Raw genomic sequence first — 14,946 nt, forward strand, 5'->3', positions numbered from 1 at the left:
CTACCAGAGCGCTATGGGTAAACAAGCTATGGGAGTTTACACAACAAACTTCCATGTTCGAATGGACACACTCGCACACGTTCTCTACTATCCTCAGAAGCCACTTGTCACAACCAGATCAATGGAATATCTGAGATTCAACGAACTTCCTGCTGGAATCAACGCTATCGTTGCAATCCTCTCCGTCGGTGGGGGGAGGCGGGAATCAAAGTATAACTTTAAATCCGACAATAACTTTAATAAGATAAAAGTAGTTTTCCCACCAATCTCATACGATGATAGGAGTAATATTATAGTCAACGGACATGAATACGCGAGGCCCTCTTCAATACAGTATTCGAAATACTTCCGGAAATGCGATCTTATGACAACTTTCAACCCATCTGTGGGCTTCCAACGTAAACCATCGTCACTTCAGTATTTCCATAGACCGCACAGACAGCTGGGAAAAGTCGAAGAGGAGGGATGTGGCTGAAGGCTATACCGAGAAATTCTGAATTCCTTTCGAAATAAGCAACATGCATGTCACAATCGATCACTAGACGAATTTTTTCTCCAACCTGAACATCAAAAATAATTTCCGAAAATTCCGATAAATTTTCAATTATTTTGTTCCGTACCTCATATTTGGGCGGGTTGTTCATTTTTGGATAAACCCCCAGCTGGACTCCATTGTGCATCAATACATTATCTACTAAATTCCAACCCCATGATTGGTCGTCTGACCCAAGAAGTGCAATATAACCAACACAATGAAGAGCTGCGTGCCTGAAGGATACAGTACTTATGCAAAAAAAAAAAACAGAGTTTATTACTTACTTGGTAGCGAACCCAACGACCGCAACAGTCCCCAGTGGACCATCCCAAGTGATGTCGAACGCATGGACACCTTGAGAAACACCACGCTTCCCACGAACGCCATCTGTAGATTGAGCCACTGGTTGTCGATGAACAGTGAACCCATTTGTGCGAATGTAGTTGTTCCGAGATATATCATTTGTGTTCCATGCAAAGTACCATGCTCTTAACTTTTTGCGGGCTGATCTAAGCTCAACAAATAAGAATGGGTCAGAATGTGCCGCTTCTGGCAATTTTTGAACAAGAAGTTGCTGCCAAATGTCACTATCTTCCATGGAGAGTGCGTTGTTCCAGCTGTGGCAAGTTAGCATTGCTGATCGGAGATCTGAACCGATACAAACAGACAAATATGAAAAATATCGTCACATACCTTTCAGGGACAAATATTGGAAAATCTGATTCAAAACCTTTAAAGGAAGACGTGAAGCGGAAACTTCAGGACGCCTCGGTGAACGGCGTCTTCGGGGAGCAACACTGTGCGAAGTTAGGTCTGGAGGCGTCTCTTCAGAACTTTCAATAGGGGGGTTTCCCTCGCCATCACACTCCACGATAGATATTTTCCGTTCTATTGGACTTTCAACGTTCTGAAATTGGAAAGATTCTAAACTCAAATCAGTTTGTCAACTTACTTCGAGATCACTGCTTTTCATGGGTGTCGATGATGTTAGATTGCATTGTTCGTCAGGGACGATCGTTTCTTCGTTGTTTTCCGTCATTACTCGCTTTTCACGGATTCAACTGCATCCTGTCAAGCAAACCTGGATCAAGGAACTGCACCAAAAAAAGTTTCAATAATACCATAGATGATATGACAGAAAATAGGGTTAGATATGATTTCGGTGAATAAACCGATGACTTACAAAACAAAGAGTACAATTGGTTTTATAGAGATTTTTTAAACAAACAAAGAATCTGCTAACAATTAAACTTCGAATAGAAAACCTATGGAAATACTGACGAAAGTCAGAAAAACGAAAATAACATACACCGATAGCAAGATTTTCTAATTTACTTCTTGACTTTAGCAATCTTGGCTTTAGTTTTATCTCTTCCTGCCGCTTTCTTTGCATCAGCATCAGAATAAACAATAGAGGGTGATGTGAAACGGAATAACTTTGGCGAAAACGTTTCCTTGAAAAGCAGGTTTTTCGGAACAACACCTTCTTCTGGACACTCGGGTTCTTCTTCAATAGTTTCCAGAGATGGAGTCCATGTTGGCATTGGACCAGACTAAAAAACCCCGATTAGTATGAAACTACATCGTTTATATGCACCTTTAATCGTTTCTCTTCTTGAAGACAATCTTTTAGCAAGAGTTTCTCTCCCATATCGCCTGGAACCGATCCTTTCACATACATGACTTGCTTGTCAATATTAATTCGAACAATCTGTAGACAGATATTGAAACAAAGCTAGATTTCATTATTTAACCTCTAAACCCGAAACAGTTTTCCATTCGTAACCCATGTGTCCCGGCATTCTCTTTCCTGGCCAAATTCTGGCATCACCTACTGATCCTACCGAACCGATCCTGCGGTGAGACTTGGTTGTTCGGCGTGTTGGTTGCCCACGCATACCCCAACGATGCATTCCACCCTTCAAACGTTGATATTAGGCTCGAAGATGTTAAGCGGTGAAACGGAAAGTCGTGGTGAAATTTTTCGCTTACTTGGAAACCCCAATCAATCGTTTTTCCAGTTGCAGTTACATATTGTCCAACCTCGAAGTGGCGAGCATCCAGTGGTTGTCCTAGTAATGGGAGAGCATCTTCCGTCACCAAAAAGCATCCAAGAGTTTCTTTAAAATTTTCAATGAACAAATATCCTGATTATTCAAAAACACTACCTTTGACTGGTACACCAGCTCTGGTGAACTTTTTTCTATAGGCAGAGGTGTAGTTTGTCGGATCTTGATTTGTTGCCCCAACAGTTACTCTCCACATAGGTCCGTGCCGATTAAATGCCTTTCTTTTTCCAATCGCTGATGCTTTATACCAAGAATCCGGAGATGTGATGCCGACAACATGGTTCTCGTCGACTTCTAGAATAGTACACAAAATTCGACCTCCTTCTTTGGTCCACTGCGGAAGCATTCCAATTTTGCGCACAACAAGTCCTACCCGTCGTGATGATGCAGGAATATCAGCGATAGAAGTGGCGGCCTGGTGAGAGGCATGATTTGCAAATGTTGAAGCTACTTGAGTTTCTTTTTCGATAACAGTTTCTAGGAGGGTTCTAAATATGGTAAAGGTAATAAATATGAATTACGCAAAAACTCACTTAGTTACTTTGCTGATTCCAACGCTAGATTTCTTAACATGCTCATTGACTGGAGGAAGCCATGGAACGGGTGTCAGTGTTCTTCGGCGACCTCTCTGCTGAGTTATATGACCACCGTTCGCCGAAAGAATTCGGCCGGCAAACTCACAAGCTGGGCTGTTCGTCACACTAGTTACTAGTGAGCGAAACATCTGAAAAGAAAGCGATGATTATAATAGCATGAAAATAAAAGAATTGAGAGAAATAAGAAGCTATGCACTTATTTCCCGGTTTTGATAGATGTCAATCTGAGCATGAATGTTAAAAGGTAGGAAACCAAACGAGGTGAAATATATAAATAATTTCGCTTAGAAATACTTTTGTTGAAAATCCAATCATCAAAAACCCTATAAAAGAACTCATGAGCTGACAATGAGGTTTTTTCGAATAAATTCATACTTCAATAATTGAAATTCGGTGTTCTGCCATCTGCTAAACAACGCTCGATCGTAACGGCGGAGTGTCGTTGTTACGAGAGAGACAAGATTCATGCTGCAGTTGCCTTGACAGCAGATTTAGAAAACTGAATTTCTAACGGAAAGTGCCAAAAGTGAAAGCTTTCATATAAGTAGAATTGTGTGAAAACTTAACAAGTGAAATAGGCTTGGGGGAATTGCACCCTCTCAATTTGAATTTCGAATGTTCAACTCAATTTGATAAACATAAGAAAAATTAGTTAGTATCAGTATTATTTGACAATTTAAAACTGTTCGAACAATTATAGTTTCTCAACTTTTGATGCTACTGATAGTAGGTCCAATGACGTCGAGCATGGATTTTTGCATGAAGGTCGGTAATAACTCCGGCAAATGGCGGCTAACCAAGAGAAGAAATACATGAATTTGTCGTCTCCGTTGAAAATGGAACACAGATAGGCGGAGGAACGAACATACCTGAAATATAATTTTCAGATTTGTAGAGAAACATCGAAATATCATCACTAAATACCAATAACACTTGACGTTTCAGAGTCAATTGGTTGGAGAAAGTATCAAATTTTCTCTTTTCGGAATCGGAGTGCAGACGACACTGCAAGTTCTGATAAATGATGATAATCACCGCAATAAATCAAACCTTCATAGAAAACGTTTGGTAACATTGAAACTCTTCCGAACCGCTTGAAATGTTTGATAAAGTTTCGGGAGTGGTAGACTCGTGCTCGTTCAGATTACCAGAAGTTGAACAATCAACATCCACGCCAGAATCTTTGCTGGGTATCGCAGTGAATGTTGGAATGTCTGATTTTTCTTCATCCGGAGAGATGTCTGCCTCGTTCTCGGAGATATCTGTTTCAAATGAGTCCTCCCACTCGAAAATTTCATCAGTAATTAACATAGTTGTTTTGAATTTTTGAATTGTTTCGAGATCAAAATCAGCATTATTTTTCTGAATCTTTGTATTGGTTTTCTCAACGACGGGTGTTGAAATGGAGCACTTTTTGAAAATTGTCGTAAGCATAAATTCTTCTACTTTTGGAGAGTATCTATACACAGTTGGGTAGCATTGGACGGAATGATGGGTGGGGAGATCTTGGCATGGCGAAACAACAATACCGTAATTCTGGAAAAAAAACACATATACCGTTTTAAACTCAAAGAAGATACTTACATCTTCGGCTTTTTGTAGTACAAATGATTCCAAAGATTCTACGTTAGCCGTATCCACAAATCGGACAAGATTCATGTCAGACAAAGCATGGATGTTTTCAATGTTGTCAGATAGGTCTGCCGACTTTTGATAAATTTCAGGCAGATATAAAACTGTTTCATGGCCGTCTAGAATGAAATGTAAGAGTATCTCGACAAGAGCCCTGATGGGGAGTTTCTGAAGCAATCGCAGTCGGGAATCAAGGCAGATCATGAACTCACGGGCGGTTTTGAATCGGTGGAGGGAAGCAACACTTGAGTAAATGCCAGTCCGTCTGTAATTGATTAAAATTGTTGAAAATTTGATTACTGATTAAAAAAAATGATGTATATGCTGACCAACAAAAACTGGTCTTAACTCCCAGTCTTTTTCTCTTTGACACATTATGGACGCGTTTTCAGCTGATATGTTTCTATTCCAAGCCAACGATAAGTCGGTTATGGTAATTAGCTTCAATCGGCGGTTTTCGTCGAACCGACACATGAACTTCTGGATCATGAGATTGAATGTTCTTTCTAAACTCGCATCGACCCGATTGTAGTGGATAATCCACAGTACTTCTTGAACGTTCTCTAATATTTCTTTGAACTTCTTCTGTTTTTTAACTTCTTCAGGTACTCCTTTGTACGTTCGAAGTTTATCTTGGTTTGCCTGTTCGAGAAAATCACAATGATTAGCGGGAGCCGAGAAGTTTCCGTCCCTCCATGGTATATGACCGGCGAGTCTTCTGGAACTTACTGGGAATTATAATGCGGTGCTTTTATATTTTTGAAAAAAGTTGACCTAGAAAGCGAGAACACTTACCTATTTGGATACACCATTTCAAAAATCTGTGCAGCGGTTCCTGATACATTTCCATCGTGCCAGAGCAGTTCTTCGGTGAATGGGCGTATCGGAGTGTCTCCTTCCAAAATCTTACTCGGAGCTGCGACAAACCTTCTATCGGCCTTCTAAATTTTAGGAAAATGAGCAAAAATATTTATAGCTTTGACTAACTTTTCCTGGTCTCGGATTCCGTTGTTTGTCTATTTCTTTGATTTCTGCCCAAAGCTTTGAATTCTTTTCCTTTTGCTCTTTCGTTAATCTATAAAAAGTTAATTAGAACTGTGTAAGTATTTGTTTAGCGAACTTTGAAACTTTTTTCCTGTTTATAGGCAACCGTTCTATAGATGCTTCCGAATCTGAACTGTCATACATATTGTACATGATGCCTCGTGGTGGATCCTGATTTGATGCATACTCGGTGAAGTTGGAGGGCATCTTAAAAATTACATAATGCTTTTTGTGAATGTTCTTCTTCTATGCAAAAACAAAACATAAAGAATTGACAAAAAAAGTTCGAATTCATTCATTTGAATTCGAAAAAATTCAATTTTTCTCAGTGGCCGAAAATTTTTAGTCCGCGGGAAATTCTAGGTCACTGTACCCACAAATCCTAGGAGGACATATTTTTGATAGAGACATAAAATTGAGTGAGCATTTTACATAATTGCATGATTTGAGATTGACAAAACAGTCGAAACAACCAAATTATTCCAGAAAGTCTCAAATGCGGTTGTCATTGATTAGGCGCGCAACGATTTCACAAATACAAAAACTCATCAAAGATGATCTGAACATCTTGAAAGTTGATAAATTTGTTTTGAATGTTAAAGCTGGCTCTGGCGGATCTGGTTTGGCGAGGTCTGTTCATCGAAAATGTGGAAAAAATTATAATTCTAGTTTTCAGATACGATGGAGTAGGAGGAAATGGTGGAGATGTTTTCTTTGTTCCCAAGCCATCTCTCGCTTTCGCAGATATCAAAAGTCGTTTGAAAAATAAAATGAAAGTAAAAAGGGATTAAGTCGGAACATTTAAAACCAATAGAAAATTTCACAGATTCGATCAGATAACGGTGGGAATGCTACAAAAACTACACTGATTGGACAACATGCGAAGCATCAGTTTTTTGATGTTCCAGTAGGAATCGAAGTCGTGGACCGAGATAATAATGTACTTATTGCTAGATGTTCGAAACCATTTGGTCGTTATTTGATTGCACATGGTGGGCAAGGAGGTTATGTGAAAACAGGATATAAGTAGGTTATCAATATTATCAAAGTTGAAACTAATAAACTAATCTAGGGGAGCAAGAGGCGAGGCATTGGATGTCGAAATTCATTTGAAACTGCGCCCTAATATCGGTCTTCTCGGATTTCCAAATGCTGGAAAATCAACACTTCTCAAAGCTCTGGTACCAGAAAAATCGGTAAAAATTGCCGAATACGCCTTCACTACAGTCCATCCTCAATTAGCATTCTACAAAAGCAAAAATGATAATAATAGCTCTCTTCTAGAAGGTGAACCATATTAAATTAAATTCAAAATTCTCCAATTGATAAAATTTGAGATAACATGTTTACTCTATCTGTCGCTGATCTACCTGGAATCATCGAAGGAGCATCGCAAAATCGAGGCAAAGGATACAAGTTTTTGAAGCACCTGGAGTATGCCGATGTCATAGTTATGATAATTGATAGTCAAGGATTTCAGCTGAAAAACGATTTGGACTGCCCATTTAGGTATTTAGTTTTATAATATTGTTTCTACACTAATACTTTTCTCAGAACCCCACTGGAATCAGTTTCTCTACTCAATAAAGAACTAGAGCTTTACGATCCAAAGCTAGTGAGGAAGCCGGCTATTTGTATTCTGAATAAAGCGGACACTTTAGACGAAAAACAAAAAAAGGTGTCGATTTTCTATCACAAAACTGCTTAAAAACATATTTCTTAGAAAAAAAAAGAAGCAAACTCCCATATTTACTTTTTTGATAAAACGAGATTTCAGGAAATATCTCTGCTCATATCGTCACTAGGAACTCAAAAATGGGTGGATGATGTTCCGGAAGACTTGCGTCCCAAAACGCCAATGAAATTCGAGCATGCTATCCAACTCAGTGCTAAAAGTAAAGACATCGACGAATTTAAAAAAATACTGACACTCATGCGACATCATTTGCACACACTCAGTGATATGAAAGAAAATCCGGAGGATCGTAGAGCAGTAAAAAAGCAGTTTATTTAAACGATAATTTTTTTTTTCAATTTCTAATAAACAGCCATTCGAACAGCTAAATATCATTGGATTGCTCGAGAAAGAAGATGAGACAACACCATTCAAACTGGCGCGCGAAAACGTCGGCGCGGCCGCGTCGCCGAGTCTTTGGCCTAGGAACCTCCTACCTAGTTTCTCGGCCTCACCCATTTTTCGCGCCGTTTCACTAACTTGGCTGCAGTTTCGTTTCGGGGTTCAAAATTTTACTCCGAGTAATTTGAGATTTTCTGATTTTTCTTTCTGTTTTTTAAAGAGTAATTCAAATTGAACGAGTTACGTTTAACTAATTGGAAGAACTTCTAATGCATCGGTCGCCGTGCAAACTTGTTTGATAAAAACTCTGTAAAACGGTACTTTTTTTCTAGATTTCTTGAAAATCGGTTGAAAATTGCAACTTCTTTGCAATTTTCTCCATTGTAAAAAGTCTGATGGAAAATGTCCACACGAGAGCCTCCGCTAGTCACAACTACACGGCAATCGCACCCGAAACATGATAAAGTACGGTAAAGCAGCATTTGTTAATCCGATTCATAAGTGAAATTCGACATTTTTCAGACTAACAATAGAAACAACAACCAAAAAGGGGAAAACCACAGATGCAGAAATGCATGGCAAAAAATATTCGAGCCGGGAAAGCATATTCTTCGAATCGATGGAGCTCCTCCTCAACAATGCTCGCGGGAAGATTTTGAGGTAAATTTTCAAATAGTTTCGAAAGATTTATCAATAATTGCCAGTTAAAATTTAAGAAAGTACTATAGTTTCAATCATGGCGAATATTGAAATCATACATGGGGGTTTTTTGTGAACAAAAACCGGCTTTTCAGCTATTTTTGAGGTAGTGAAATGTTTTTTCACAATTTAGCTCGCAATATGATATTTTAAAGTGAAGCGATACTAGCGAACACAATGGTATAAAAAAGCGAGCTGAAAAGTTTCTTCTCAAAAAATTATGCAGCTCGCAATGCGAAAAAATTCAAAAAAATTTAAAGCTCTCTCATGTGAGATTAAAATGTAAAAAAAAAGGCGTTATTTGTGGTTTTTCAATACGAAATTGTTTATAAAATTGAACTTCGAAATCTAATTTGAGTCGTTTCACAGAGAGTAAAACGCGCTGGAGTGAGGAAAATACCGGATGGTACGCTGGCTGATCCTCGCGAACATCAGGACAGTATGAAAAACTCAATTTATCACGATGTCCGCCTTCGGTCCACAAATCGCTATCTTCCTCTTCCTCGCTTTCGGATCGATTCAAATTACTGTACAGTTCCTCCAAAACGAGAAGTTTCTTTGTTCAATATGGACGATAATTGTACAGAAATTCTCTTGAAAGATTTTGCTCAGTAAGTATTTTTACATATGTGTGTGATGCTTATTTCACTCTTTCAGAGCATGTGGAGAAGTCGAGAAAGCATACGTCTGCCATCATCCAGAAACTCAAAGACATATGAAAATGGCATATGTAGTTTTCAAAACTCCAAAAGAGGCGAACAATTTTTGCAATAAGTATGAAACACAAAATCTACTTGCTACAAAATGCACATGCAAAATCGATCCTTTTCGTAAGTTTCAACAGGAGAAAGCAGTTCAAATTCTTACCAAAAAAACAATGAAATTTCAGTATCTTCGCTGAATGATGCTTATGAAAATGCAACCAAGTGTCCACTTCCACAACTACCTCGTGATTTGGCCGCTATAGACAACACCGTCTTGAAAGAACTTCGAAATAGCTTCCTTCGTGGAAAAGAGGAAATATACGAAGAAGAAGAAGAAGAACCATACGTTTCGGAAATGGACCCAAATGTTACATCAACATCTAATTTTGTTAATGATACCCAAAATTACCAAACAGAAATGGACCTTGGTTGGATTAAACTAAGATTTTCACCAGTTCAACTAAGCTTTTCTTCAGAACCATCGCCAGAAGTACCACCGCCACCGCCACCACCGATAAGAATTCCATCACCACCCCCTCCACCGCCTCCAAAACCGTTGACGATGCCTCCTATCCCCATTCCGGCGCCCCACTATGGTCATTTTTTACCAAGTTCCAGTTCAATGCCAGAATTCTGTCCGTCAGGTGAGGCTCTTTGCTCCCCAGTGTTCAATTTCTCTCTCACCTGCATGTTTTTTTTGTTATGTTCGTACGGCTTGACCACTTTACAGATTTAAAAGACGAAATGAAACAACCCGCGGTACCGCTATCACCTACTCAAAATAGCTCTGAAAGTTCGGCTGAAAATCTTGATATCAATACCGACGTTAAAACGCCAAAACAATTTCGATTCGGTGGATGGATGCAAAAAACACCGATGGCCAATAACGTTCTTAAAGAGATGAAAAAACGCCTTTATTGTGAAGAAGAATTTGAGCCGACCCCCAGACCTAAAGACGAGAAGCTGATGCATATCGAAAATGATGCATTTCTCGATGAAAATTTCAAATCTCCAGGTTCATCAAATAATGTCTCAAAAAACAGTACTTGATTTTCAGTCTGTCTGTGTATTATGATTTATTGCATGCTTTATCACTTCAAGTTGATTTTTTTCATGTTAGTTATTCATCAATGAATGTTACAGAACCACCACCATCATATTCTCGTGAAGATCCTTACCGGAGTAGTAGCCGGGTGTCAAACTCTCGTAGACGACACCGGTCTGGAAGCTCATCGGACGAAAAAGAACAGTCCCAACGGAGTTCCAGTAGAAGGCATCATCGCAGGACAGATTCGAGTAATCGATCTATGGATAACGGAGATGATAAAGGTGTTGTGAAAGAAACGACGGTGATCAAACTGGAAAAGCGCAGTATCAAATATGGATCAGGAGAAATGTATGAGCAGGTTCACATCAGGAAAAGAACGGCCGTGATACGAGGAAAAGAACAACAATTGGAAGATATATCTTCAGACGAAAATAATTCGGCTTCTGTTTCCGGTTCTACAAGTACCAGCACCACTGCAACCTACCCAGACCTCTCTGATGAAGAGAGGAAGAAAAAAGTGAGTGAGATTGTTCGGCTGTGATTTGTTCATTGTTTATATTCTTTCAGAAGAAATGTACTTCTCCAAACGGACCGGCTAAAGGAGCTAAAGCATTTGGGTGGTCTGACATTGATGAATCTGATGATGACAATAGAATTCGAAGAGGTGGAAGATCGAAGAAAAATGAATCGGAACGGAAGTCTCGCCTACTGACGTCGTCATCTTCGAAACGAGACATTTCGAATTCGCAGGCTAGTAGTACCCCGAATCTAAAATCTTCAAGAACTCCTCCACCTCCTCCGCCATCAAGAGGGCACCCGCTACATCCAATGCAGCATCCAAATGCTTATCCGGTCCATCATCCACATCATATACCACCGCCACCGCACATGATGCCTTTCTACCCGATGCCTCCACATCATCTACCTCATGGACCGCCTGTCCCAATGATGATCCCTCCAGCAATGAGTAATAAAGGAATAGCCAATTGCGATTTTCGTCAACCACCTCCCGGATTTATTTCATCATTCACAACATCGTATCCTCCGGTTCCTAATATTCCACCTCCTTCCGCAATACCGGTCCGATATCAAGCTCCACATCTTCCCCAACCTGGATTGGTCCATATTACCTCTTTGTCGGCAATTCCAGACGCCGCTGAGGGCGTTCCAGGACCTCCATCCTTGCGTCCTTCCCAAAGAACTGATAGTAGTCGTAATTCGGAGTCGCCCGAGGGGCATAATATCACTCTTCAACAAAGATTCTCACAGTTATTCGGCGCAAAGAAGGAAGAACAAGCTCAGAGTTTTGAAGTTGAAAGAAGAGAGTATGCTCCCAGGAACTTTGAACCTCAAGATGATCGACATTCTTTGGAAGATATGGATGTTGAAGTTTCTAGTGATGGAGAAACTAATTCACAAATAGAAAGGAGTGAATGTATGGAGGAAAAGAGGCAACAGGTATTATATCAGATGCTAGAAACAACGAAACATAGAACTTTCAGATGATGGAACGTATCAACGAAATAAGAGCTCCTATTGTTCAGTCTTGTCATAAACAAATAGTGAATGAACTTCAATCAAAAATCAGTGATGATCTTCGGCAACAAATCATGAGGCAATGTATGGCTCATTTGGATGAGAAACTTCGTTTGAAAGCGATAGCAGATGTGGAAAAAATGAAGCGGGAGCGCGAAGAAAAGGCGAAACAAGAAGTAGCGAAACCAAATACCAACATGATTGCAGAGTTGATGGTGAGTTTTTGTTTCCTTTTATAGTTTGAGCCATTTTTTGAGCAATATACTCATAATAAATAAGTTTTCTCAGACTCTCTACACCAATCAGTCATTTGCAAACATAGGACGTCGTAACATCGTGTATAGAGTGAGTTGTGCCTTTTAATTTATCAAAACGAGATTATCCTCTGTCTCAGTTTGATATTTCGAAACAATTTTTCTTTTGAATGACCACTTACTGATGATCATTCGTGTTCCCATATTGATAAAACGAGAAAAAGAAATCAATTACGCTTTTCAGAAGCAAAAGCCGATACCAAAGCGCAAACACACTCGGAAAGAACACCATCATGACCAGGATGGGCTATCTTCGCCTCGTTCGCCTCGCTCAGTGAACTCTTCAAGAGACTCCTCACCGATTCAACGTTCAAGGCGAGTGTCTTCGTCGTCTTCCAAATCATCGCTATCTAAAAGTTCATCCGATAATTCTGACGATTCTGATGCCGAGGAATCGCCCAAGATCAGAAAACGCATTCCATCAGCGTCAAGTTCGGAACAAGCAGAAAGAAGGTCATTCAGTTCTACAAGTCTTCGTAGCGGCAATTCGGAAAAGCGTTTATCGGAACTGTCGGGCTCCGAAAGATCGTCATCCGACAGTGAGCTGGATATCAATGAAGGCAATAAATCTAGAAAGCGAAAGTTAGTGGCGTCCAGTGGAGAAGAAGCATCGTCATTTTCTAGCAGGGACAGTAGTCCGGAACCTGCTGAAGATCTAGAACCACTAGTGAAAAAGATTTCTAGTCCATCTGAATTTTCCTCAAACAAAATTGGAATGGAGCAAGAATCTTCTGCAACAGCAAACGGTCCAATTCTCGAAGAAGCGATCACCTCTGGTCCACTCACATTAGATTCCAGTTATCTCTCTTATAAAATAGTCAACTGGGAGGAAGCCAACCGCTCGGTTAGTAATCTACCAGGAAACAGTATACGTTCAGAAGAATATCACCCATTCACCACGGAACACTGTTATTTCAAGATTGAACACAGGAAACATTCGGAAATTCAAATTTTCGACAAACACCCAGAGCTGCTAGATGGACAAAAACCTTTGATAATATCTCCAGCTCCTTGGGGAGGCATGCCTGATTTCGGCATCGAAGGAACAGGACCGCTAATTTACATGGATTCTGTGGATGATAAGCCAGCTACAAACGATTTTCCTCGAAAGAAACAGAAACCGAGAAAACAAGTTTTCGAAAAAGATTACTATGAGTTCAAAGAACCAGAAATCATCAAGGTAAGCTCCTGAACGTTCCGGTTTTCATGAAAATTTTTTTTGTAGCCACCAGCTGCTCCACGGCCCAAGAAAATTTATAAAGAACGCACTGCCGAAGAGAAAAAGAAAATTGTTCATGATTGTGCTAATTTACCCGATCTAGAAGATCAGTGGTACATGCGTAGTGTTCTGAATCGTATGCAGTCTATCATGCCTGTTGAAGAGTTACCATGGAAGCGGATATTGGCTTTCAGAGAGATGATTATGCCTGAAGAGCCTGTTTTGAGAGTGAGTACTTGTTAAATTACAGATTGATTATGAGTTTTTGAAGGTCAATCCGATCCGATCGAAAAAAGGACTGCCGGAAGCATTCTACGAAGATCCAGAACTGGACGGAGTTATCCCTGTTGCAGAAGGATGCGCACGAGCTCGTCCGTACAAAAAGATGACGATGAAACAAAAAAGAAGTCTTGTTCGTCGTCCGGAGAACGAGTCACATCCAACGGCAATATTCAGTGAGAGGGATGAGACTATAATGCGACATCAGCACGTGGCCAACAAGGATATGCGATTGCTTCAACGGAGACTTCTCGCTACACTTGGAGACACGAACAATGACTTCTTCAAAATCAATCAATTAAAGGTATTTTGTAGAATTGGTTTTCCAGTGTATACGGTTTGTTATTGCAGTTCCGCAAAAAGATGATCAAATTCGCCCGCTCTCGTATTCATGGATGGGGACTCTACGCTCTTGAAACTATTGCACAAGACGAGATGATTGTGGAATACATTGGCCAAAAAGTACCTAATCTGAGCGATTTCAGAATTAATTCATTATTACATTCCAGATTCGTTCACTTGTGGCAGAAGAACGCGAAAAAGCATACGAACGGCGTGGAATCGGTAGCTCATACTTGTTCCGGATCGACGAACACTCGGTCATCGATGCAACGAGAAGAGGAAATTTCGCTCGTTTCATTAATCACTCTTGTCAACCCAACTTTATGCCAAGGTGAGTGTTTCTATCCAAACTGACATCATAAGCTATATGGTTTTATAGGTATTGACTATCGAAGGCGAGAAACGAATTGTAATCTACAGTCGAACAGTTATCCAAAAGGGTGATGAGATCACATACGATTACAAGTTTCCTCTTGAAGATGACAAAATCGACTGTCTCTGTGGTGCCAAATCGTGTCGAGGATACCTCAATTAGTTGGTACATTGTACTCTGTGCCTTTTTGATCTCTTCTAGTTTTTTATACAATTGTGAACTTGTGCTTAAAGGGGGACTTGAAGGTAATATTAAAAATGTATATTGCTAGAAAAATTAATATCTTTTAAGGTTTGGACCTCAGGTAAATCGGAAAACCTTTCTGAGCTACATTTGAGCATTTGAGCAATTCTGAAACCTTTTCAAGCAAAAAGTCCACGATTAAACTTTTTTAAGCCACAATCAAACTTTTCAAACTTTTCTAAGCAACTTGTAAACTTTATTCAGCAGCGCCCGAAACTGAAACTTTTTAAAGCCAC

The 14,946-nt window shown here is 39.8% G+C and overlaps 4 protein-coding genes across 4 annotated transcripts; 1 reads left to right on the forward strand and 3 right to left on the reverse strand.

Moving 5' to 3' along the window:
- Positions 1 to 374: 374 nt before the first annotated feature.
- Positions 375 to 1,574, reverse strand: Cbr-fsn-1 (the record flags this gene model as incomplete). The annotated part of the gene is made up of 5 exons (XM_002642176.1): positions 375 to 560; positions 621 to 768; positions 820 to 1,183; positions 1,229 to 1,442; positions 1,488 to 1,574. 5 exons carry the CDS (start codon positions 1,572 to 1,574, stop codon positions 375 to 377), a joined length of 999 nt encoding a protein of 332 aa, XP_002642222.1.
- Positions 1,575 to 1,866: 292 nt separating this feature from the next.
- Cbr-mrps-18C lies at positions 1,867 to 3,328 on the reverse strand (the record flags this gene model as incomplete). Its single annotated transcript, XM_002642175.1, has 6 exons — positions 1,867 to 2,088; positions 2,133 to 2,246; positions 2,290 to 2,454; positions 2,528 to 2,655; positions 2,704 to 3,092; positions 3,138 to 3,328. The coding sequence occupies 6 exons, from the start codon at positions 3,326 to 3,328 to the stop codon at positions 1,867 to 1,869; spliced, it is 1,209 nt and encodes a 402-aa protein (XP_002642221.1).
- Positions 3,329 to 3,894: 566 nt separating this feature from the next.
- Positions 3,895 to 6,083, reverse strand: Cbr-eri-9 (the record flags this gene model as incomplete). Its single annotated transcript, XM_045243800.1, has 9 exons — positions 3,895 to 3,992; positions 4,013 to 4,205; positions 4,251 to 4,736; positions 4,785 to 5,000; positions 5,045 to 5,097; positions 5,162 to 5,550; positions 5,628 to 5,773; positions 5,820 to 5,907; positions 5,953 to 6,083. 9 exons carry the CDS (start codon positions 6,081 to 6,083, stop codon positions 3,895 to 3,897), a joined length of 1,800 nt encoding a protein of 599 aa, XP_045096411.1.
- Positions 6,084 to 6,372: 289 nt separating this feature from the next.
- On the forward strand, positions 6,373 to 14,629 carry CBG18192 (the record flags this gene model as incomplete). The annotated part of the gene is made up of 22 exons (XM_045243801.1): positions 6,373 to 6,506; positions 6,553 to 6,652; positions 6,703 to 6,902; positions 6,949 to 7,163; positions 7,214 to 7,385; positions 7,431 to 7,554; positions 7,654 to 7,869; positions 8,476 to 8,613; positions 9,022 to 9,263; positions 9,310 to 9,482; positions 9,542 to 10,000; positions 10,087 to 10,371; positions 10,500 to 10,921; positions 10,972 to 11,862; positions 11,907 to 12,155; positions 12,229 to 12,285; positions 12,439 to 13,434; positions 13,480 to 13,701; positions 13,745 to 14,056; positions 14,104 to 14,214; positions 14,262 to 14,425; positions 14,515 to 14,629. The coding sequence occupies 22 exons, from the start codon at positions 6,373 to 6,375 to the stop codon at positions 14,627 to 14,629; spliced, it is 5,997 nt and encodes a 1,998-aa protein (XP_045096410.1).
- Between the last annotated feature and the right edge of the window lie 317 nt (positions 14,630 to 14,946).

Source organism: Caenorhabditis briggsae, assembly GCF_000004555.2.
Source record: "Caenorhabditis briggsae complete genome, chrIII, whole genome shotgun sequence".
Taxonomy (NCBI): Eukaryota; Metazoa; Nematoda; class Chromadorea; order Rhabditida; family Rhabditidae; genus Caenorhabditis; species Caenorhabditis briggsae.